General features: G+C 39.2%; 1 protein-coding gene across 1 annotated transcript in view; it reads right to left on the reverse strand.

Annotated features, from left to right (window-relative positions):
- Positions 1–25,688, reverse strand: part of Lrp2 (low density lipoprotein receptor-related protein 2) — a 189,646-nt gene that overhangs the window by 94,534 nt on the left and 69,424 nt on the right. The window contains exons 17-30 of the mRNA XM_013027359.1: positions 21,998–22,190; positions 19,609–19,734; positions 18,402–18,532; positions 14,749–14,886; positions 13,831–14,112; positions 11,869–12,111; positions 10,562–10,681; positions 10,345–10,461; positions 8,616–8,993; positions 7,264–7,512; positions 5,588–5,799; positions 4,326–4,510; positions 3,158–3,386; positions 1,453–1,630 (exon numbers count right to left, since the gene is read on the reverse strand). Coding sequence (XP_012882813.1) covers positions 1,453–1,630; positions 3,158–3,386; positions 4,326–4,510; positions 5,588–5,799; positions 7,264–7,512; positions 8,616–8,993; positions 10,345–10,461; positions 10,562–10,681; positions 11,869–12,111; positions 13,831–14,112; positions 14,749–14,886; positions 18,402–18,532; positions 19,609–19,734; positions 21,998–22,190 — 2,781 coding nt within the window. The remainder of the gene's footprint in view (positions 1–1,452; positions 1,631–3,157; positions 3,387–4,325; positions 4,511–5,587; positions 5,800–7,263; positions 7,513–8,615; positions 8,994–10,344; positions 10,462–10,561; positions 10,682–11,868; positions 12,112–13,830; positions 14,113–14,748; positions 14,887–18,401; positions 18,533–19,608; positions 19,735–21,997; positions 22,191–25,688) is intronic.

Consider the following 25,688-nt stretch of genomic DNA (forward strand, 5'->3'; position numbering starts at 1 on the left):
ATGTTTCTTGATACTATCTGTACTTGCTACACATGCCAGCTAGATTATTAAGCCATTCGTTCCTCCCCTACACACACACACACACACACACATACACACACACACACACACACACACACACACATACCAAGTATTAACTAGTTACCCAACACATTCTAAGCACTGGAGACAATACAAACATGGCAAAAACTTATAGTTTAGTTCTATGTATACATGTATGTATGCAAGTTCATAACATGAAGGTAAAGAACAAAAGAATTATTAGAGGAATGACTATTTTACATAGGACAGTCAAGAAGGACTTCTCTAAGAAAATGTTATTTGAGCAGAATCTTAAATGATATAAGAAAGCAACTCATACAGAGACCTGGAAGGGAAAGGTTCCAGACAGAATGCAGAGCTAGTGCAAAAGTTCATGGATGGGCCTAGCAGGCCGCTGGACCATGATGTATGTAGTCCAGAGTTGGTGAAAGTAAGAGGGAAAAGAAGCCAAAGCAAAGAAGGCAAGATTCTAAAGTGTGAGGAGAAGGGTTACAGGAGTAGCTAAGGAGGTAGAGTGCTTGCCTAGAAAATGCAAAGTCCTGAGTTCAAGCCCCAGTATTGCCAACAAAAATAAAAGTGGAGGGCTTTGAGGAAAGATTATGGAAAGTTTAGTTCACTTACTTCCCTCTACCACCAGGAAGAATACAACCAAAACCAAATCTTTAAGTTGTTACCCACACCACATTCATGCACAAGGGTGACTTGGGTGGTACCTTCAAGGCAGTATTCTATAAAATAAATTTAATTTTTAAAAGAGTCCCAAACTGGATACAGGTGGCTCATATCTGTAATCCCAGAAACTCAGGCTGAAATCTGAGGATATGCTTTAAAGCCAGCCTGGGCAGGAAAGTCTGTGAAACTCTTATTCAATTAACCATCAAAAGGTGAAAGGAGAGATGTGGCTTAAATGGTAGCATACCAGGCTTGAGCTGGAAAGCTAAGGAACACACCTTGGCTCTTAGTTCAAGCCTCAGTACCAGTACCAGTGAGTACATGTGTGCATACACACACACACACACACACACACACACACACACACACACACACACACAAATGAGTCCCCACAACAAGCTGCTTTGAGCCATCCAGGGGTAGGGTAAGAGGATCTCAGGTGCTATATGTCAGCTAAGACACTGAGACTCAGAAAAATCACAGCAGCAGTAGTAATTGCTGAATATAATAACCCAATGCAGATGTGCTATTTTCTACATGATCTACAAGGCTTGAGTTTCCCATCGTAAAGGAAAGACATAGCAGTGTAGGCCTGGTGAGAGCATGGAGCAGTGTGGTTAGTGAAAAGAGAAAGCTATTGCCCAAACAAACAAATAAGCTGCAACAGCCTGCACTTAGCATTCCCAGAAATGATCTGCAAGCAGCGCCCAGGCAGGATGTTTTAGTGTGATCACTTACAGTCGGGCTGCTTTGAAGGATGTATGGCAACAATCCCAAGTGGCTGGGGGACATTGTACATTACAACAGACTGGTTTCCCCCATGCCACTTGTTGGCGTTCATCACCTTCCGAGTACCACGGTCAGTCCAGTACACAGAATCCTCAAAGAGAGTCAGGGCATGGGGATGCACCAGGACCTGAGAAGAAGCATCAACAATGAGAATCATTCTCACCCACACGCGAGAGCCAAGGAGAACTCATTTAAAATAGATAGCTGCTTAAGAAGATGGTTTTCTTCAGCATTTAAGAAATCAGTAAATACATCCAGAAGTACTTGGGAAAGAGGCAAAACCAAACCAAACCAAAAACCTCACGACAACACTCAACAGAATTTCACACACAAGTGTCTACTCTGTTAATGATACTGGCTGCCTATTCTAAAATGAGAATACAACAGAAGAGTAGAAAGCAATAGGTCCTGCCCAGATCACCAGTTAGCTAGAGGTTAAGATGTAACTAAAACCCTAGTTCCTCATCACTAACTGCCAGTCCCCAGGCACCCCTCCCCTACCTGGCCCCTACATCCTCACTGCTCCTTTCCTGGTGCTGTCTAGCTACTCACTGGTTCCCATCGACCTGTTATTGCTTAAGTACATATTTCCTGAAAGGAGGGAGGCCTCTCGGGATCTCTTTAAGGCACAGGAACTATAAACAACAATAATCTTAAAGTCAATAACAACTTTTGGTAAAAGTACATTGCTTTGAACTTGTCCATTTAACTTATGAAAATTAATTCAACAGTTTATTTATTTGCTTATTTGAAATAAGGAATTCGAACTCAGGGCCTTGTACTTGTTTAGCAAGGACTCTACCTCTTGAGTTATTCCACCAACCCTTTTTATGTTGGTTATTTTCAAGATAGGATCTGGATTTTGTGCCTGGTTCAGTCTCTGCTACAGTCCTACTATTCATGTTTCCCATTGTCACTAGGATGGCAGGTACACAACACCGTGCCCAGTCACTGTGCTCCCCACATTTGCCTAGCAAGCATAAAGCCTTAACTTAAAACCTTAGTACTGCTTTAAAAAAAATCCAGCATACACACACACATACACCAAGCTATAAACTAATTGGAAAATTTAAAAACTAGTTAGATGATTAATTCTTGCTAAGCATAACTTTTTAAATAATTTTTATTGTGATTAAGTGATTACACAAATTTTACAGTACTGTGAGATAGTGATACTTAAAGTCACAAACACATTCTAACCTTCATGAGCCAAATTGTCATTATTGTGGTCTGTAAAGCTTGTGAATTCTATGAGCTTTGACAATACAGCCATTTCTTCCACTTCAAGTGGTATATACATTTCTTTCCTTTTGCTTAGTGTTAGCTGTTCCCTCTTTCCCTCATCTTCCCTCCCAAGGCTGCCCTTGTGTTGACTAACCATAACTTTTAAAGGTAGAAGAGGAAGAGATCACCATCTACAAACTGATTTGGTCATAAACGCTATTAATATATCATAGCACAAGCCGATCATGAACTATAATACAAAATATTTCTTTTCCTCCAATTAACAGAGGACACGCTGTTCCTTTCTGCTGTTGATATTTCCCTAGCTTGGCCTGATGATGTTTCTGATGTGAAAATTAACTTCTTGAGTTTTCTTGATACTCGAGCGATTATGGTAGTTTTAATTTGGTTTCCTTCATTGCCAACTTACCAAACTACTGGCTACCACCTGTCTCCGATTGTGTCCATCATAATCACAAAAGTCTATGTAATCATGATAGGCATCCAGGAAGTAGAGTAGTCTGTTGGGGTAGTCAATGGTTAAGCCACAGGGCCAGTAGATCTTGTCCTGGACAATGACAGTGCGTGAAGTACCATCCATGCTGGCACGTTCAATACGCGGGTGACGGCCCCAGTCAGACCAGAACATCAGATGCTCACTGTGAAAAGAAGTTAGTTACCAACTGGAGGGCATAGCTCAAAATAAACAAGTAACTGTTACTTAAAATAATGCAACATTCTCAGCTCAGATATAAAGCCTGGAATCTCAATGGGAAATGACCAGCTAATTAAAACTATTCCCAATATTAAATTTGAAAAGAAATCTACTCCCAACCAAAATAAAGGACACTATAATTACTCTAATAGGAATAGTAATAATAATAACAATATGTATCCTTTTCATGCTCTGCTTAAAATACATTGTCTCCAATTCAGAATGAATACACATAGCTTCATATTTCTTCTATGTGCCACAAAGGAAAACTATAATCATAATGCAATCACAGGCCTTCTGGGTGTTTTTATAACATTCATAAAACAAGCAGTACATAATGACACTGGAATGTCTCAATGCTGATTCATGTTTGTGTTTAAACCATAAATAGTTCACCCAGAAAAATCCTTCTGTCCTTGTTTGTCTACCCTTATACATTTTAGATAAGAAAATCAATTTATTCCTCCTCAGAGATTCATCATAAATATCACTGGTTGGTAATACTTTACATTATCTAGGAATTTGCCTCAATTGAACATGAATTGCCTAATTTACAATTATGGAGAACAGAATCTTAAGTTCTAGAAACTAGCTCAACTCCAAGAAGGAAGCCCTATCAAGATACCTAAACACATGGGAGAAATTCTTTCTTCTCTTTATCATCATCAGGTAAAATTTTCTTGTTTATACAACTTAAAAGGGAACTCTAGTAAACAATGTGAAACTGAAGCAGAAAAATCTGGCTATTTTTCTGTGGTATCAAAGTCATTGGTTAAGTGGTCTATCTGTGGGTTATTATTGCATCCATTAATTAGAAACTTAATTATATAAATACATAGCAATCATTTCATTACTAGCATTACCAAGTTAATAAAACCCTTACTTTGTTCTGGGATCTAATGCTAGTCCTCTTGGATTTGTTACGTTTTTGCTAATCAGCACGGTCCTGTGACTCCCGTCAATTTTTGAGACTTCAATTGTTTCCAGAATATAATCTGTCCAATAAAGATTACGACCTATCCAGTCCACTGCAATACTTTCAGTAACAAACATGCCACTGTCATGGATCTAAAAACAGAAGGAAAATCAAAGGTGAATACTAAAGAGTACAGTGAGTGAAAATATAGAAATCATATGAAAATCTACAGAAAGCATACAACACGTTCTATGACAGCTGTTGTCCACATAGCTAACCAGTAAGTTCAACTGTATGATTTTCTAACACTGACTATGATGAGATAACTCTAATATTCAATTAGTAGGTATTCTATAAATAACTCTAATATTCCATTAGCTCCACTTTGATTTCCAACGTTGTTGCACTTACACTATCTAAGAACTCTACCCATTTGCTAAACTGGCAACCTTATGATCCTTTATAATGTTTCTCTATTGATTAAGTACCAGCAAAAATAAAGTCCTGAGGGGCAGATGAAACATAACTGTCAGGAGAAACTCTTGGAAATGGATTGAGATATTTAACTAAATTAAAGTGAAGAAAAAAATAATCCCTTGGCCAGGCGCTGGTGGCTCACGCCTGTAATCCTAGCTACTTAGAAGGCTGAGATCTGAGGATCACGGTTCAAAGCCAGCCCGGGCAGCAGAGACCATGAGACTCCTATCTCCAAAAAAAAACACCAGAAAACTGGAAGTGGCACTGTAGCTCAAGTGGTAGAGCGCTTGCCTTGAGCTGAAGAGCCGAGGGACAGCGCCCAGGCCCAGCGTTCAAGCCCCACGACCGACCAAAAAAAAAATAACAATAATCCCTCGGACTCTCTCATAGTTTCCTGTGCTCACACTCACAAAAGAATGGAAAAGGAACCTAAGAGACATGAAAAGTCTCTGAACCATGTGACAGTATGGAATCATGGACAGTCCATCTCTAAAAGTCCACACTCTAAGTACCCATAGATAGGAGTCATAAACATCCAGACCTCATGATAAGTGTGATAAGCCTCAGAAAATACTCTTGGCATGGCTCAGCTGTACAGTATCTGACTAGCAAGAACAAGGCCTTCAGTTCAATCTCAGAAAGGACCCTAAGAACTGTCAAGGGGGAGGAAGGTCAGACCTTCATGAACAGCAGCAAAACAGACTTAAGATAGGGAGCTACATATACCAAAGGCGTACAGAAAATAGACTTACCACTCTTCTGTCTGTTCCATTTTGAAATGCACTCCAGGCCTTGCCCTGCCGTAAGTCAGACCAAAAGATCCGACCACTGACTGAATCAAAATCAATAGCTACAATGTAAGAACCATCCTGTATCAATGAATAAATATTGTGGACCTGGGAGGTGATGTTGTCAGCAATAACTTTGTTCAGACTTGACACAAGTAACAGCAGACTTTCAGATGCTGTCCAAGGAAACAAAGGCAAAAGTGTCAATGATACTGGGAAAACAAAACAAATCCAGGCTCTCTGAAACATCGTGTGATATTTTCGCTAACTTTTATGGTTCCAAACCACAGTAATGGGAGAGAAAGCCCTAATAAAAATTATTTCATCACATTATTCTTAACTTTAACAGTTAGATTATTTTAATAAGTATTTAAAACAAATTCTTTCTGAAATGTCTTCCTTGCCAGAATTATCTTTCAAAGGGTAAATACCAACGTGAAGGGAGCTTAGCATCTTCCCTGTTCTGTATTTTTGTATTTTACTTATCTACTTTGCTAAAATGTAGACTTTTCTGTAACAGAAGTTATGTCTTAAATATTTTTTGCAGCAGAGGTCATGTCTTAAAACATTTTAGTTTTCCCTGAGGTACTTAGCTGCAACATAAAGTTCTAATTGCTTTCCTCTTTCCTCTTTTTCTTTGTAGCAGTAAGGCATGCAGCATAGTAGTTCTACCAAAGGCCACTCAGCTAGAATAGGGTATCTGACTCCAATGAGCTTCCAGTGACCACGTGACTAAGATCTGATCAGTAGGATGTGAGTAGAAATAATTTATCCACTTCCAAAATGCATCCTTAAAAGAAATCTGCTTGCTCTCCCTCTTTCCCTTTCCCTTTCTTAATTTCTGAAGAAGGAAAGATTGCAACAACAGCACTGGATCCTGGATGGAACCCACACCATGAAGGTAACAGTACCACACCCTGAGCTACCTACCCTCTGTGTATCTATTTGTCCAATAAAGAAACTTGCTATCTTTATCCTCCTTTATTTGGCCACTTTAAAAACAGCCACATCAAAATTCCAATGCATAGTATAATCACTTTCATAAACTGGAAACTGAATTCATTTTGGCTGAATTAATTCACTAGGTATCTTACTTAGTGAATTCACTAAGTATCTTACTTAGTGAACTAAACTTAAATATAATATAGAAATCAGAACTGGAGCTGTGACTCAAGTAATACAACACAAGCTAAGAGTAAAAAGGCCAATGAAAGTATCCAGCCCTGAGTTTAAGAGCCAGTATTGCAAAAATGTATATATGTAAATATGTATTTACAAATTTATGTACAGTTTTATCTTTTTAAATATTTTATAAAATTATATATACAATTGTCTTCAATGTATAATATCTCATTATATTGTTTATTAGGAATAATATTGAAATCATTTAAATATTTTAAAACATTCTGTTCCTTTAAATAATAAGTAAATCATCACCTTTCTGTAATTGTTTCAATAACTTTTTTCCAAAGTCCATTAAGACTTCTGAGGTTTAAGATATTACATAGTATGTCCAGGATTCCAGTCTAACTCCTAATGAATGCTAACACATACTCATAAATAGTAGATGATCATAAGCTCTGGGATGGGCTATTAAACTGGCAGTGGTTGATTCACCTTTAAGCTTAGCAATTAATTACCTGTAACTTTGCAAGTCCTCCCATCATCTTCTAACATGTAGTCTTGATCACAAGAGCACCGGAAAGAACCTCTCATATTGTAACAGTGCTGGCTACAAAAGCCTGGAACGTCACATTCATTTATGTCTTCACATGTCTTAGTATCATTGGCAAGTTGGTATCCCAGTGGACATACGCATCTAGCCCCAAAAGGCCCTTGAACACACTGGTGAGTACAACCGCCATTGAAATTTGAGCAGCTGTCCTGATCTAGAATAAAGATAATCACAAAGTGAAAGAGTCAATCATTTTTGCTTCGTTAATTCATTCTGATGTACTATCTGTCATGTACCATGCTACCTTCACTATGATGCTCAGATAAAAACTAAGGACCACAGTTGCTCAGATGAACATGATGCACAGGATTTAGATCATTTGCTTCATCACAACTCTCCAATATAACTCCATTTGGTACAATAAGAGAATCTTGGAGAAAAACTGTAGCCATCAGTACACAAAATGATCACTGATAAAACATGCAAAGAAAGCGAACTTGCTGACATTCTTCTACTTATGTAAAAATGAAGGACAGGACTTAAATGTGTGAAAGAAAGAGTGAAATGGCTAGGAATGTGAACACAGGGAAAAGAAAAGTACATCAAGGGCACAGATCCACTAACATTCCTTATACCTGGGGACAAAGTAGCAACAATCAAAGCCACCCAAGGACAGATTTCAGGCCTGGGATGCAAGTACCTTCTGTTGCTGTGAGTAGCTTCACAGTCACAACACATAGCATGCACTAGAAGGGGGAGTTGTGACCATCAGGACACTTTTAGCACAAACACAACACATGAAATCATAAGAATCTAAATACTTTACAATCATACCTGGCTGCAGTTCATCTGAGAGTGAACATTGATTAAGGAGGAAAGAAAGAAAGGACAGTAATTAGGATCACATGCCAATCACAGCATTTTAATCACAGCAAACACAAATCCCCAGACTTCATTTATTTTGTGGCAATTTCTGATTGAAATTACAAAGTTTTAAAGCTAGAAAACTTCACGAGCTTATTACCAACAGAACCCAAATAATTTAACCTTCTAAAAGCCTAATTTGATCTCATTTTTCTACACAATGACATATAAAGAAGGAAAAATACATAGCCAAGTGCAAAGGATTTAATGAGAAATATTGTCCATTGATAGTTTACTTAAATTCAATTCTCTTTACCCCTAACAGATTTAAAGTCGCAGAGGAACTAAGATCCCTTCCTAAAAAGCTTCCTGGGGATTGTGATGGGGATGGGGCACACAAGGCTGCTGCTCAGAATGAATTTGTGGCCATTAAGGTGTAGTCAGAAAACTTACTGCAAAGTGGGGACTCATCTGTCCCATTGGGGCAGTCAAAGACGCCATCACACAGAGCACTCAGATTCACACAGATGCTAAAGCCAGGGCACTGCCACTGCCAACTGGGACAGCGAAAGGGTGGAGGAGGACAGTCCTTCTCATCACTCATATCCCTGCAGTCATTGTCCCCATCACAGATCCACTCTTTGAAGATACAGTTCCCGTTGTCACAGCGGAACTGAGATGCAGAGCAAGTCTTAGGGACACAGCCATGGTGCTCATCCGACCCGTCGATGCAGTCTGAATGTCCATCACACTCCCAAGTGTTCGGGATGCACACACCATCACCTTGGCACTGAAACTCGTCGGGGTGGCACATACCAGGGGGCCTGGTTGCTAGAAGGAAAGAAGCACAGGAAAAGTAGCCATTTATGATCCCTTGTCTAGTCTAGAAATCAGAGAAAATTACTTTAGATCAAAAATTGATAGGTGTGTGTGTGTGTGTGTGTGTGTGTGTGTGTGTGTGTGTGTGTGGTGTTTACTGTATTTGGACTTGAACTTAAGGGTCTGGACACCATCTCTTAGCCTTTTCACTCAAGGCTGATGCTCCACTTCTTGAACTACACTTGTAGCTTTTCGGTGGTCAATTAGAGATAAAAATATCAGACTTTCCTACCCAGATTGTTTTTGAACCTGGATCCTCAGATCTCAGCCTCATGAGTAACTAGAATTGCAGGTCATCAGCCCCCGGCTTCAACAGTAGGTTTAGAATAATGACTATGATAAAATTAATGTTAAAGACTAACATGATATAGAGTCTTCCACACTGTGGTACACAGAAATAGTTCTATATGTGAGATTTGTGGATATGACTACAAACTTAAGTACAGAATACATAACTCTTTCAAAGAATATGAGATCCTAAGTCAAACTACTTCCTACATGTCTAATATTTGTTCAACTGAAGATTTAATATAACAGAATTTATCAATCTCTCTATTAGAATCATCATTGAATTTCTTCAATCCTTTTTTTGCTGTTTTGTTGTTGTTGTTTTGCTGCTGCTCGACTCAAGGCCTGGGTAATGTCCCTAAGCCTCTTTGAGCTCAAGGCTAGCACTCCACCAGTTGAGCCACAGTGTCACTTCCAAGTTTTTCTGAGAACTTTATGGGAGATTAAGAGTCTCATGGACTTTCCTGCCTGGGCTGGCTTCAAACCACCATCCTCAAATCTCATCCTCCTGAGTAGCTAGGATTACAGGTGTAAGCCACTAGCACCCAGCCCCTTTTGCTCATGGTTGGCCCTCCACTATGAACTCCCTCCAGTCCCCTAATTCTTTATTTTTATTGTTAAATGTCTCAATTGAGATTCAAAAGAAGTCAATCACACATCTTGATATGCAGCAAAGCCTTAAAAGTTTAAAACCTACTAATCTGGAATGTCCTAAGAAAAATGAAAAGTGAGACCAAAAATACCTAAAACATGTTTTAACCCAGCTAAGATATTATTTGAAGGACACATGTATACAAATACTTGATTTGCCAATTGCAAAATATCTGGTAATTCCTAGATTACACACACACACACACACACACACACACACGTACTGGATTCTTTTAAGAATACTTTGTAATTCAGGATGCATTTCCCCCATTTTGACAGAGCAGTGATAGCAACAATAGTTTAAAAGAAAAGAAAAGGAAGAAATGATCCCTTGGTGTGAAATAAGCTGGTACATAGTACTTACGACAGCCAGTTTCATCAGAGTTGTCTGCACAATCAAAAACACCATCACAACGATAGCTCTTGGTAATACATTCACTCCCATCAGCACACTTGAACTGTAAACTGGTGCAGTTTAATACTAAGGATGAAAGAGAAGATCATTAGAAATTAGATCAGGGTTAAAATGACTAGATTCTTCTAAAAGGCAAAAAAAAAGTAAATAAAAGCAATCTACTTACCACAACCAATCTCATCAGATCCATCTGCACAGTCTTTGTCTCCATCACAGACAAAAGATGGGTCAATACACCGATGGTCAGGGCAACGAAACTGACTAGGCTGGCAAGTCTGTGAACTTTCTAATGGTATTAGAAAAATAAAGCCAAGTTAAGTTCACTTCCTGCTCAATAGATATCAAACCAAAAATATACCCAGGAAGTAGCTACCTAAGTTATCTTAGTTTTACATATGTCCAAAATTCCTTCAAATCAGCAATAATGTCAGTCAGCCCACCAAGAGATCTGAAAATTTAGACAATTTGGGAAATCAAAAATGAAACGATGAAAGGAAAGAGTCCAAAAATGTGATTACAGTCAAAAGAAGACAGTCAAAACAGAAGATAGTCAAAATGAGCACCATATATTTGGGCTGGCACTACAGCTCACAAATACTCAGTAAGTCTAGACAAAAGCCAACCATCCAATGGAGGCCAACTAGGCAGTATGGTCAGCCCAACCCACAAGCCCACAGCAACAGTGTGTAGACAGCTCACATTGACAGTCCACCCCAAAGTCTAAACAGAACAATTCTAAAACCCAGAGACCTACTAAGTAAGGCACAGCCTTCAAGTCAGATGTGCTGGATCCAAGTCACAAAATGAAGTGATTATTTAAGACGCATGGAATTCAAAATTTAGAAGTGATTTATTTCGAAGCCTATTGACTTCAAAAGAAAATTGACTTGATTAGTCATTAGCTAGTCATTAACAACTAGAATTTAGTCCAGAGAACTCTGATGTACCTTAAATTACTATTTAAGACATGGAGAATATTAATAACCTAATGACAACTAGGAATATAAAAGGCATCTATGTAAAAATATTAGAAATTTCAACCCAGGTGTGGTGGTGCACATATGTTCATATGGTATTTTTGAAATTGTTCTAAATATCTGAATTAGTATTGGGGGATTATGTTTTTCTCCAAGCCTGAGTTCAAGCAATTCTCCTGCCTCAGCTTTAGCCTTCCAGGCAGTTGAGACAAGTACACACCACAGACCACAGAGCGTAGTTCTGGGTCTTTTTTTTTTTTTTAGTTCCTATCAGAACATGTGTCATCAGAGACAGTCTTGTTTTGCTTAAATAAAACTCAGTATCTGTAGGAGAACTCAAAGCCTCCCATATGCAGATACATGTCAGTGGATACAGAGATTGACAAGCATGACAACAGAAGTGCCTAAAATGTGTGAGGCTCAGTGGAACAAGTACAGATCAATTGACAGTGCAACTGGATTACTAGGCTTACCGACAAATCCATTCCCAACTTACCACAGTTCTTTTCATCAGATCCATCCCCACAATCATTGTCTGTGTCACAGACCCAGCTTCTTGAGATGCAGTGGTTATTATCACAAGTGAAGTAGGACTGAGGACAGACGGTAGGTGCATAGGTGGGGCAGTTCTGCTCGTCACTGCCATCTGCACAGTCATTGTGTCTGTCGCAGCGCCAGCGTCCAGGGATGCACTGTCCTCCGTGGGCACAGGCGAATGCCAAAGATGAACAGGTGTTATCTACAATAGCCACAAACTGGTCATGAAGACATTTTGTTGTTACTGCCATTTAAATCAGTTGTCACCTTCTAAAGGCCAAGTTATGTTTTAGTGGAACATTACACAAATAAGGAGAAATGTGTATCTTGTCATGACTAACACCATCATCATAAAATATTTATTTAGTATTTATCATATACCAAATGCCTTTTGGTTTGGTCTGGTGGTCAGTCCTGGGGCTTAAACTCAGGTCCTGGTTGCTGTCCTTGAAGGGTTTTGTTTTTTTTTTTGTTTTTTATTTTTTGTTTTTTGTTTTTTTCTTAAAGCTAGTGCTCTAGCACCTGAACCACAGCTTCACATTCAGCTTTTTGGTAGTTAACTGGAGATAAAAGGGCCATGGACTTTCCTTTTTTTGGGGAGAGAGGTGGAGTGGGGGTCCGGTCATGGGGCCTGAACTCTGGGCCTGGACGCTGTCCCTCAGCTCTTCAGCTCAAGGCTAGCGACTACCACTTGAGCCACAGCGCCACTTCCGGCTTTTTGCTTATGTGGTGCTGAGGAATCGAATCCAGGGCCTCATGCATGCAAGGCAAGCACTCTACCACTGAGCCACCTTCCCAGCCCCCAGGGGCTTTCCTGACTGGACTGGCTTTGAACCCCTGATCCTCAGATCTCAGCCTCCTGTGTAGGTAGGATTACATGTGTGAGCCACTAGTGCCTGGTCCAAACACCTTTTGAAATACTCTATGTACTTTTTATTTTAAGACAATGTCTTCGTATGTAGCCCAAGCTGGGTTGTGGCTCATCCTCAAGGATTACAAACCGAATACTGTATATATACACATTTATGTGGTTATATATCTACATCCCCAGGCCTGGCACTCTTCTGTTTCTCCAAAAAGGCAGGTTATTGTTACTTCTATTCTATCCTCTTGATCATCTTGTATCTTTTTTGTATCTTGTATTTTTTTAACTTTATCAGAATACTTACCCCTTCTGTAATAGCTTTAAATTAAGCCTCAAACCTCATAGCTCAGATTAATATGAAAAACATAAAAATGGATTTCACAGGCTGGGAAGGTAGCTCAGTGGTAGAGTGCTTGACTTGCATGCATGAGGCCCTGGGTTCAATTCCTCAGCACCATATAAGCAGAAAAAGCTGCAAGTGGCGTGTGGCTCAAATGATAGAGTGCTAGCCTTGAGCTGAAGAGCTGAGGGACAGCACTCAGGTCCCCAAAACGGACAAATAGAATGATTTCAGTATTTAATTTACTCCAAAAAGGGGAAGGAAGGAGCACAACCCAAGAGACTTTCCAAGTCTGTGATTGTAAACACTCATTCCACTCCATTTATTTGGTTTCAGCCTTTTCTTTTTCAGTACTAGACATCAAACCCAAAGCCTCCTGCCTGCCAAGCAAATGCTGAATCTTCTAGCTCTATTCTCAGCCCTGATTTAACTTTTTTGAAAAATGTAATCAAAATGCAATGACTCTGCATTAATCTAAACTGCTCATGTCTAAAGAAATTTCATGCAAGATACTTTAAATGGATGCTACACATCACCTCTAACATTACCTAGGAGTAGTGTTTATGACTTAGTTTCCTAAAAGACTTCATAGTACATGTTAGAAGGCTGATATTCTTTTTTAAAAATGTTAAAGCTATTTTTCCAATCCACATAACCCAAGCTTCTATATGTGTAATCTTACTCCAGGAAGAAACATCCATGGCACAGCTACTTACTAAATGCACCACACAGACGCTCATCACTGTTGTCATGACAGTCATCGACTCCATCACAGCGGTAAAAGTTCGGTACACATTTGCCATTGTCACATGCAAAGGAAAAGGAGCCACATTGCTCTGTGGGTGGTTCGTGAACTGGGTCTTCCTCGCATGTCTGCTGATTGGACGTGAGCTTCATCCCATAGGGGCAGCCACACACCCGCTGGAAGTTTGGCACTGGGAAGCAGAAGTGACTGCAGTCGCCGTTGGGGAGAGTGGGCTGACTGCAGAAGTTCGACCCTGCCAAGGCAAAGCCAGAGATCAGTCAGCACGTTCCCCGTTATATGATCCCAGGTTTGAATAAAGTATGTTTTCCAGCCCCGATATTAAGAAGTACCAAGAAGCTGAGTACCAGTGGCTCATGAGCTGGTAGCTCACACCTATAATTCTGACTACTCAGGAGGCTAAGCTCTGAAGAGCCTGGTTCTAGGTAGCCAGAACAGACAAATCTGAGACCTTTAGTCCAATTAATCAGCAAAAAGTGGGAAGTGGAAGTGTGGCTCCAGTGGTAGAGTGCCATCCATGAGTGAAAAAGCCCACCAAGAGCTCAGTCTCTGAGTCCAAATCCCAGTACCAGCAACAATAACCAAAAAAAGAAGTATCAATCAACCTCTTGGAAATCAGCCTAACAAACAGAACAGTCAAGTACAGTAAAGTGCTAAAAAAAAATTTTTTAAAGGTGTCTTTCTCAACAACACCTTTAGAGTCAGCACAGCTGAATAAAGATGTGACATCTCATAATGTCAAACAACATGGATGACAGAATCAAATGACACCATCAAATGCTGTTGTACCTAAGTGGTTGTAAGAGAAAGCAGTCACCATACCAAGTACACACCTCCATTTGCTGAAATAAAGCTCAACAAAGTCACTCACCAGTCTGGATATCGGTATCATATGATTTCACGTGCATGATGTTGGTGATGCCATTGCGAATAACGGTCATGCCTCCCCCATCTGACTTCCTGACTTGAACAATAGCACCCAGCCTCCAGTCGGTGAAGAACACAGAATCTAAGAAGAAACCAGAGCAGTTAGTGTTTTCAGTTATAGCTTCCTCACAAAGAAACTACATGAGGAAATGAAATAGACTGTGAATGGTTCCTGCAAGTCTGAGGAATCTTCTCCTACAAACATCTGTTACTGGTTCCTGGGACCATTTTCCATGACTAGTATCACTCACAATGCTCCTAGAAACCTGGATTTTATTAATATCGTGGCTCAATTTCAAGCAAACATATGGTTTATGATGGCATTTAGTAGTAGTTAGGTTAAATTTTCCATAAGTAAAAATAAAATTAAAAATTTCAGTATTCTATAGTGCAGGCCTCCGAAGACAGCTCTTATCCCAGCTAAAGCACAAATCTGATGAAAGCTCTTAGGCAAATATCTCACTGTGTTAAGAAAATGAACCACATCATCTCTAAAATCTTTTTCAAGCCCATAATCCATAACCATAACCTGTATCTTCAGGAAGATGGGTTTTTTTTTAATATGTCAGTACTGGGGGGCTTGAACTTGAGACTTTGTGTTCATGCTTGGCTTTTCCACTCAAGGCTATCCCTCTACCATTTGAGACAAAGCTCTACTTCCAGCTTTTAGTTGGTTAACTAGAGGTAAGCCAGGCTGGTTTTGAATCATGATCCTCAGATCTCAATCTCCTGAGTAGCTAGGATTAGAGGTGTGAGCTACACACATCCATGATTATCATTTTTGAAATATCCTGGATAATGTCAATTTATATGCATATATGGGACTGATAGTCAACTTCAATAAATCACTGTCAAGAAAATAAAACATAATCTAGTCCAAAAAAAAACTTTCGGTGTATGTTTGGTAAATAATAAAAATATCAGTACAAGTTTGCATATGCCTACACCATACCAATGTTCTATGGTGCTCAGAACAATAAAGAGAGGCAAAGTAAGATTCTGCACAGAAAAAAAATAATTCTTTAGTTTATACTAACGAAAAAGTGCAAAAAAGTAAAGATCAATTTCAACAGTCTTCAAAAGAAAGAATTGAATCAAAGTGGATCTTTGAGCCTGGCCCAGTACGCTTAGATAGGTAGGAGTATCTTGAATTTCAGGTCAACCCCCAATAAAAACTAACACATTCAAAGGAAGGAAGGAAGGGAGGAAAGGAGGAAGGGAGGGAGGGAGGGAGGGATGGGGTAGGTGAGAGAAAGAAAGAGAGAGAGAGAGAGGAAGCAGGAAGGAAGGAAGGAAGGGAGAAGAAAGAAAGAAAGAAAGAAAGAAAGAAAGAAAGAAAGAAAGAAGGAAGGAAGGAAGGAAGGAAGGAAGGAAGGAAGGAAAGAAAGAAGAGAAAAAGGACCTTCTCTTTGTATAACTGGAAATTCCAGCTAACCAGATAATGCCTACATAGTTATAAATGTTATCATTAGACCAAGTTTCCTTATCTATGGTTTAATCCATGACTAGTGGGTCACTGAACTCACTAAAGCTTATCTCCACTGTCAGTTAAGAGTCCAGTCATTCAGTAAGCTATCTGATAATAGATAAGAGGTCCAATCCAACTTTTACTAGTGTGCCGTACATAGTGAAGAAGTTCTAGTCTTTGGACAAAACGTTACATAATTCCTATGAAATTATGTAATGCACAATAAGAAATGTATAATGAGGCTGGGAATGATAATGGAGGGCTATAATCTAACACTGAAAGCTGAAGCAGAATGATTGCAAATTTAAGCCAGCTTGGGTACACAGCAAGTTCTAGGCTAACCTGAGAAAGAGAAGGAAAGGAAATGGAAAGAGTAAGGGAAAGGAGGAAGGGAAGAAAACAAGGAAGGCAGGAAGGAAAGAAGGATAGAGAGAAGAGATCACTAACCCTCCATGGTTACCAGAAACTAATAATTGGGAATGTTGTGTTGTGCACTCAAATTCTTTTTCTTGCTAATGAAAATAAAAGATACTAAAACTGTATTTTTATACAGTAGGCTTGTGCCTACCATCCTACTAAGTATTGGAGTGGATACTGTTTTATAATTGACTCAGCTCATCAAAAATTTCACAAGACCATTTAAAAATGTTTTAAATATTACTCCAGACAAATGGATAGCAGGAAGGAATATTTATTATTTAATCTCTACTCCATGTGTGAAAAAACATCTTGATTTATAGTTAATGTCTACTTTTATAAGGCACTGTGCTTATTATTGAAAGTAGCAAGTTTCAACCAGAAACACAGAACATATATATATGGCCTCCAAAAGCTTCGAACAAAATGTCACCCCTCAAATTAAGCTTGTCACACACAACCAGGGTAGAGTTCATCCTTCCTTACTCTCTTGGACTAGCACTTCTGTGCAGTGAACACCCTACATAACCAGTCACAGAGCCATTTTCAAGACTAAATGAGCCACCTGTTTCATGATGCCAGGTCACATTCTTATTCCCAGAAATCTTGCTCCTAGAAGCATGCCTATGTGTGACAAGGGAGTTGATGGTGGCTCATGCCTATAATCCTAGCTACTCAGGAGAACCTCACAATGAATTCAAAAGGACTGCAATTTGAGACCAGCCTGGGAAAAATGGTAGAGAGACCCTTGCAAATGTGTGGTGGTTCACATCTGTAATACCAGCTAGAGGCATACATAAGAGGATCATAATCTGAGGCCAGTCCAGGCAAAAACTTAAGTTCCAACTGGAAAAATAACTAAAAACAAAAAAGGGCTAAGTGTGTGGCTCAAGTGACAAAGTGCCATCCTAGCTAGTATGGGTCCTTAAAAAGGGTACTGGAAGAAAACAAGAGTGTAAGTGTGGTTGCACTTTCCCATAATTCCATGCTTCCAGGTAATCTTTACTAGTAACATGAAGACTATTTGGCAGAATTGCTGAAAAAACAACAATGTCTTTCCGTTTTTCATAAATTTCCTCCTGGCCTGGGGCTATAACTCAGTGTTGGAGATCTAACTCAGTGGAACAATGCTTGAGATCCTTGTTCAATCTCCACTACCAGAAAACTTTTAAATAAATTTTTTTTTTTATTTTGGAGTCTATAGTTTCTCTGTAACAGATGATGTCAGTTACCCAACATTCTTATTAAAAAGCTTCTGTTCAATGAGAATACAGTTGGTACACATATGCAATCACCTTTCCACAAGGATTTTCATGATGTTCTTAAAACACCAGAAAACACAATTTTACAAGTTACTATAAACAGCTCTTGCTATGTTAGTCTGAAAAAATAATGAAGGCAAAACCTTACAGAAAATAATATTTCCTGTGTCATATCAAGTACACACTCAGAAACTGTATGAGTGAAATGTGTAAAGTGACACCCATAAAAGCTATCAACATTATCTAAATGTATCCAAAACAACATACTCTAAAAGTGAATTTTTCCATCAACAAACCAAATGTTATGTCTATGTAGATTATAGCACTACTGTGGGTTTTCTGAGGTTTTAGTAACAAGCTTTTTCAGAACTGTGACAATACCAAATGTTGATACTCTTACAACTGACAAAGCACAGGACCTTACATTCTTTGCATTCATTCAAAGCATACCTTTAAAGATGGTGATTCCAAATGGGTGTGTCATCTGTTCTATATGGCCCAGTCGTCTTCTGTCTAACCCAGCAAAGGTGCTGTGCTCAATTTTATCAAAAAAGGCATCAACCCAGTACAATCGTGAAGCTCTAGAATAATTAAATAATTCATGTTTTTATCCAGAAGATGGTCGAGTCCCTGCATGCCACTACATTTAAATTCTGTGGGCTCATTTAGAATGTTTACACAAGGTCTTAAAACTTGTTATATTCATTGAAAGTTTGAGTTTTATTTCTCCCAGAAAAACAGCCTTCATCAAATGCCTTTCAATTAATTGTCTCAAACTTGTTACATTGCTACCTTGGAGTGAGGAATGTTAAAGTTTCGTTTGCCTTGAGAAACCAACAAATTAAGAAAAATATTGGTGTATGTTTACAAGATTGGATAAATTTCTTCTCTTATCTCTCCCATGAATTAATCTGGTATTTCCTATATCTAAGGTTATTTATCTTATTTAATTTCCATATTTTAAAATAGATTATCAGTGCATGAGAACTGTACTTATGCTTAAAAACAATTTTTCCGGGCTGGGAAGGTGGCTCAGTGGTAGAGCGCTTGCCTTGCATGCCCAAGCCCCGGGTTCGATTCCTCAGCACCACATAAGCAAAAAAAAAAAAAAAAAAGCCGGAAGTGGCACTGTGGCTCAAGTGGTAGAGCGCTAGCCTTGAGCTGAAGAGCTGAGGGACAGCGCCCAGCCCAAAGTTCAGGCCCCACAACCGGACCCAAAAAACAAAAACAAAAATTTTCCCCAAGTGCATATAAACAAATGTACATTTGTTGACTGAGCATCTCCAAAATTCCCTCTTCTCAAGATGCTCCAGAAGGAAATACACAACTCCTACATTTCATCATATCCCTGTAGACTTTTAATGGGCTTTGGGACTCCCTAACACCTTCTCTACCCTCCCTTCACTAAGTCCTGTCATTCTTCTGTTTCCAGCACCTTCCTCAGAGTATTTAAGACTACATTGGTTTGTGTCCCACAAGTAGCTAGGCAAGTTATGTGCTCTTTGTGTTCTTACATCATTCAATATCCTTCTCCCATCACCAACTAGTTGATAAAAATTTCTAAGGGCTAGCTAGCATGTCACCATGTTATCCAGTGTGCCTCCTGTGTGTTGTACAGGAAGTGGGAAGTCAGTAATACAGGATGTCTTCAACTTACCCCCAATCAATGGCCAATGCATTGGGCCATCCAAGAGTAGTGTTGACTATAGGCATAAGGTGAGATCCATCGCCCCATGCTCTAAAAATTTTAGCAGGACGAAACCAATCACTGAAGAAGATGTATCTAGGAAAAGAGGCAATAAGTTGAAGATGTTTAACACTTGCACAAATTGCCTGGCTTGAAGGGATGGGGCACAAAGAGATGTTCTAGAAATTTGCTGCAATTAATTTCATTTTCTATACAAGTGATGGGACTTGAAGTCTGCATAACTATCCAATTCTAAAAGTTTCAGATACGTGTTCTCAACATTACGAATATAAGTGACATTAAAATAAAGACCCAATGCAGAAAAAGAAAAAAAAACATGATGCTAAATTTTAGAACCTAAAATGATGGTAACCCAGCAATTCTTTGAAAAAACATTTGAGTTACTTTGGGGTATTGTTGGGCTTTGTTTTGTTTTGTTTGTTGAGAGAGTCTCACTCTGACTCCTAGGTTAGCCTCAAGCCATCCATATAGTATATTTTCTTTCATAGGTGGAAACTAGAACTAATGTATAAATATACAAATAAACACAGACAAGGTTATATGCAAGTAAACGCAAATGTATTAACCAAAATATGGAATTTGCAGGGAAGAATTCAAACAATGTAATTTCTTAGAAAAACTAGCTCACAGTCCAACAAAATGAAGAAACTAGTGCTTCAAAGATATGATGGGGAAGTCAAGCAGAGAGGGGAAGATGAATGAAGAGAAGAAATAAGAGAATGCAGTCATAATAGTCAATGCATATGCTAGGAAAATTGGGGGAAGGAATGGAGTTGAAGGAGGAGGAAGAATGATTAAGATGGATTATACTTATAAACTGATTTGTTGAATGTGACTCCTTTGTACAACTACTTAAAGATAATAAAAATATAAGTTCAGGCTCTTCTAGGTCAATCTTTGCCTATTTTTTATAAGGAACTTATAAAATCACAAGAAAGCATTTCATTCTGGGTAATGAATGGAAACATCCATCACTGAAACATATCAACAATATCTTACCCAATGCAACATTTACATTCTGAAGACTGAAAAAAGATACACATATTAAAAAAGAATCACCCTCTTCCCCCAAAAAGCCCTTTTCCTCTATACAATCCTAGAAATCAAATATTTTTAGTCTTTTCCAAAATGTGACTTTCAATAATGTGGCTTTTTTTTTTTTTTGCCAGTCCTGGGGCTTGAACTCAGGACTTGGCACTCTACCATTCTACCATTTGAGCTACAGCACCACTTCCAGCTTTTTCTGTTTATGTGATATTGAGGAATTGAACCCAGGGCTTTGTGCATGCGAGGCAAGCACACTACCACTGAGCCACCTTCCCAGCCTGCTATGTGGCTATTTTATGGTATTGTAAATGAAAAAGTCATTAGGAATTTAACAGCTTTTGCAAAACCATGAGCTCAAGATTTAGGTTGAAGTAAAGACATTAGAAAAATGAACAGATTAACTTTCTGGAGGGATCTAGGATTTCTTAACAGTACTATTATTAAAGTCTGTTTCTTATATTATTTTTCAGAGAAAATAAAACTATAAAAATACTGAAATGAACAAAGGAGTTTGGTAAGCTCACAGCTGTATATGGACAGATCTGGAGTTTGAGTGCTAACTCCTGCCTCACAATAGAGCCCCCTGAAGTCATTTGATCTCACTGAGCCCCAGATTCACTGTCTTGATACTGGGTATCACACATACCCTTTCATTTCTGTATTGATGAGTAATGTGTTAACAGCTCACTATGTGACAGAGCAGGCTACGTGAATCACCAGCCTTCTTCTTCATTATTCCATTCTATGCAACTGCCTATCTCAGACTTGTTCTACACAAACCTGTTAGCCATTGAACATACTTCAATTAAGAAAGTTAAGAGCCAAAAAGAATACTGTAGGCTAGTCTGAGTTTTCTGGTCTTTCAGCACCAAGTATAACACAAAATGGTGCAACTGTGATCTGGAAACCTTCATTCTGGGGATTACTGAATGACTAAGCAGGTTTTACAAAGCTTCATAAGCAATGCATTAGAGCAGGGCAGGAATCTGAGCCTTTCTAGATAATTCTGCATTCAGTATAGTTGCTCCTCCTCCTCCAAACTCTATCACTTTGCTTGGTCCTCTGCAACTATGGAAAAGTTACACTTCAGCAACCAGGAAAGCTGTAATTTAGAAGAACCGGTTTTGAAAGAGATAATGTGGTTGCCTAAGTTTACACGAAAGGGATAAAATTGAAGGTGCTTGCAAGTCAGTTCATTCTATTTGTTAAACTTGACAGATCTTTGTGGTACATTTCCATGACAGTAAAACATATAAGTTCCAGGATCTTAGGACCTCATAAACACACTTACCCAGCAGAAGGATGGACCACAATTGATCGTGGATTGTTTAAATTCTTCACTATTTCACGTCTGGATTTATCAGCCAGCCTCATGACACTGACGCTGTGGTGCGAGGAGTCTGTCCAGTAGAGATTCCTTGAAATCCAGTCAAAACTCAAACTTTCCACATTTTCTACCCTGTTAGCTAGGAGAATCTCTCTTCCTATAAGTAAAAAAATATTAAACTCAGCGTATTACGTAAGATAGGAATTTTTTCTCTACTGCTGAATATTTAAATATTGCATTAAAGTCAGGACACAGTGCAGGAACACATGTGGAAGAGTTAAATTTTAAATTAAAACATTTTGAAGCAACAGCAGGAGATAAGCTTTGGCTATATCTATTCTCTAAAGTCTAGATCTCAAAGACTAGTTATGACACTGATAAACAGAACCAGGAGGGCTGTGGTCTGGAGTTACTCCCTTGTTCATCCTTCCAAGAAAAAAATTTCATATTGCAGCACATCTGAAAAAAAAAAGATACCTGAGTTCACCTACAACCACCCAGAACGCTCTGAGGAGCTGACACTGCCAGGTACAACCAGGGCTAACCTGAGGCATTACTGCCCAGCCCTCCCAACTACTTTCAACACTTCAGCCACAAAGTTGCCAAGACTGGAGAAGAGCAGCAACGATGCCAAAAAGAAAATCAGTACTGGGTACAGGAGAAAAAGACCATTTTCCTGCCTGGGAAATGCTATGTTCCTTCCCTCTCACCTCCTTGTCTTCTCTCCTCTCCTCTTCCTCCCCCTCCTCCCCTCTCTCTCAGTCTCTCTTTTTCTCTTCCTCTCTCTCTCTCATTCTTTCTCTCTCCTCTTTCTCTGCCTCTCTCTTTGCTTCTCTCTGTCCATCCTCACCTCTCTCCTGTCTCTTTTCTGTCTCTCCTTCCCTCCTTCTTTTTCTCCTCCTCCTCTTCCTTCTCTTTCTTCTTCCTCTCTTTATCAACAAAATCTCAGTCACAATCAGCAAACATATCGCCTTACTTAGCAATAGTAAAAACAAGAACTCCTATTTTCTCCCCAGCAAATTGTAAAAAGAGTCCTCTGTGGTCTAGACTACCTATTAGCTGTTGATGCAACATGATGCTGATAATAATTAAAAGGTCATAGCAAGCCAGGCACTGGTAGCTCATGCCTGTAACCCTAGCTACTCAGGAGCCTGAGATTTGAGAATTGTGGTTCAGAGCCAGCCTGGGCAGCAAAGTCCTATGAAACTCTTATCTCCAATTATCTACTCAAAAACTGGAAGTGGCTCTGTGGCTCAAGTGGTAGAGCACTAGCCTTGAGCACAAAGAGGCTCAGAGACAGCATCCAGGCCCTGAGTTCAAGCCCTACAACAAACAACAACAAAAAATCTCCATAGGATTGAGCACTTACTAGGAGCCAGACACTAGGAGAGGAACTTTACATGCATTCATTCATCCATCCTCTTAACACCACTCGATCAAGCCAAGACACATTGATAATGTGTCTATTTTATAGATGTCCCAGGGAAGTGAAGCATTTGTAAAGAAGTATAGGCACTTCCCTGCAGTGATTAATAATGTTGAAGTAAGAGAAGAGGAAGCAATTAGGCCCAGAGACAAAAAGAAACAAGTAGAATGAGAGCACAGGACAATGTAGAAGTAGAGAGGTCTCCCCAAAAAATGAGGAGTCAGGGGCTGGAGAGTAGCAAAGACTTGCAAGTGGGAGGGAATGAGACTTGAGGCACAAATGCTCTGGACATGGCTGGAGATGGAGTTAAGGACAGGGAGAAGGGTGGTACTTTGGATCACAGGATGTAAGGGGGTAGGAGAAGGTGAATGGTGTTCTTTCTCTGAGACAGGGAGATCTGTGAGGACTGTGAGTTTCGAGGTGTTAGCAGGATGCCCAGGATGCCAGGATGCCCAAAGACAATTAGCACTATAGATTGTTCTTAATCTCAAAGAGAGAACTTGATAATGATCTTCATCATCACACAAGAGAAGCTTGCCTTGCTCTGTCCCTCACTTTCCAGGTTAGGAAGAAAACATCCAGTAAAAGTCTTAAAAGTCTCCCCATGATGACTTATAGCTCCTTGAAAGATGGCAATCAAAGTCATGAAAGTGCTGGGCCCAGGTGGCTCACGCCTGTAATCCTAGCTACTTAGGAAGCTGAGATCTGAGGATTGTGGTTCAAAGCCAGCTGGGGCAGGAAAGTCCCCATGAGATTCTTATCTCCAATTAACCACTCAAAAACTGGAAGTGGAACTGTGGCTCTAAGTAGTAGAGCACTAGCCTTGAGCAAAAGTGCTCAGGGACAGCCGGCACCCAGGCCCTGAATTCAAGTCTCACAACTGACGGGGGGGGGGGGGGGATAGTTATGAAATTATGCAGAAAAAGACTAATGTGGGTTACAGAGATCACAGTTATTTATGGATCATAGTCATTATAAGGAACACAATATAGAAGGAAACACAAGAGTGTGTCATCATAAGAGAGAATGTTTTATTAGACCAAAGATAAGAAAAGCATTTCTTTAGCAACAAAGAGATAACTGCCATGAGAGGGTTCCGGAACTGTGATATAGTGGGCGAGTCAGAGGTGAGAAATCAGTAGAAGGTAGAAGAGGGGCCTGAAAAGATGGTTGGCCATGAAGAAAGAGGACTGGAACAAAGAGGCGCATAGAGCTGTGTGTTCTTAAAATGAAAGAGACTTCATGATAGCTGATAAGAAGTAGCCTAGGGAGTAAGGAAAAAAGAAGGTATAGAGGAAGAAGGATAATGGATAGAGAGAATTCCCTCACAGGCTTCATTCAACCCATCTTGACTTTAATTGATTTCTGGCTCATTGTCTGCCTATACCCATTGAAAAATCTTCTCTCTTAAAAAATAGAGCAATTACAATATTGCTTAACATACTTGAAGTTGATTTTTTAAAATATAGTGAATGCATGAGGTCCTGAATGCTGGGGACTGATCCCCAGCACTTTTTTCCACGTGGAAAAAGAAGGAAGAAAAAATTTAAAACCCTATGGTGAGAATTCTAAATCAGCAGATCAACAAAGCAAAGCAGGACAACATAGAGAAGAGGTTCAGAAACTCAAGGCTGTCTTTTGCTTAGAGCTCAGCTAAAGAGTTCTCTGAGCTGCAGACTAGATCAGTTCTAGTTCAAAATATCAATTTGAACATATGTTTATCCCTACTAGGTTATACTACAAGAATGGCAACTGAGATATTTTCATAAAAGTTTTCCAGCTAGCATTATTCTAGGGATAAAAAACCTAGAATTTTCTCACCAACTCTATGAACAATGGCATATCTAGCATTACTCTTGTTACTTATCCGTATTAGGAAACTGAGGTGTGAAGAGGCATAAAGAGACCTTAAATATTTTTCCTATTGGTTATACAGATAGACAATGCAGAGAACCAGAGTTTAAACACAGATAGTCATCCGCCCTCTTAGTGACTCTAGTATATTGATATATAGCTATATAGACAGCGATTTCCAAATTGCAGATTTCAATCCACTAGTTGGTACAAAATCAACAAATCATTCATCATTCAAGTAAAGTGCCTAACAGTACAGGGTGATTGGCCATAACATATCTACCTGCAATGATGATGAAGATCTTAACAGAATTCCAAACAACTAAAAACTGAATGATATATTCAGATTGCCTAAAATTCATTTCTTTTTTAATA

Source organism: Dipodomys ordii, unplaced genomic scaffold (assembly GCF_000151885.1).
Source record: "Dipodomys ordii isolate 6190 unplaced genomic scaffold, Dord_2.0 Scaffold5, whole genome shotgun sequence".
NCBI lineage: Eukaryota > Metazoa > Chordata > Mammalia > Rodentia > Heteromyidae > Dipodomys > Dipodomys ordii.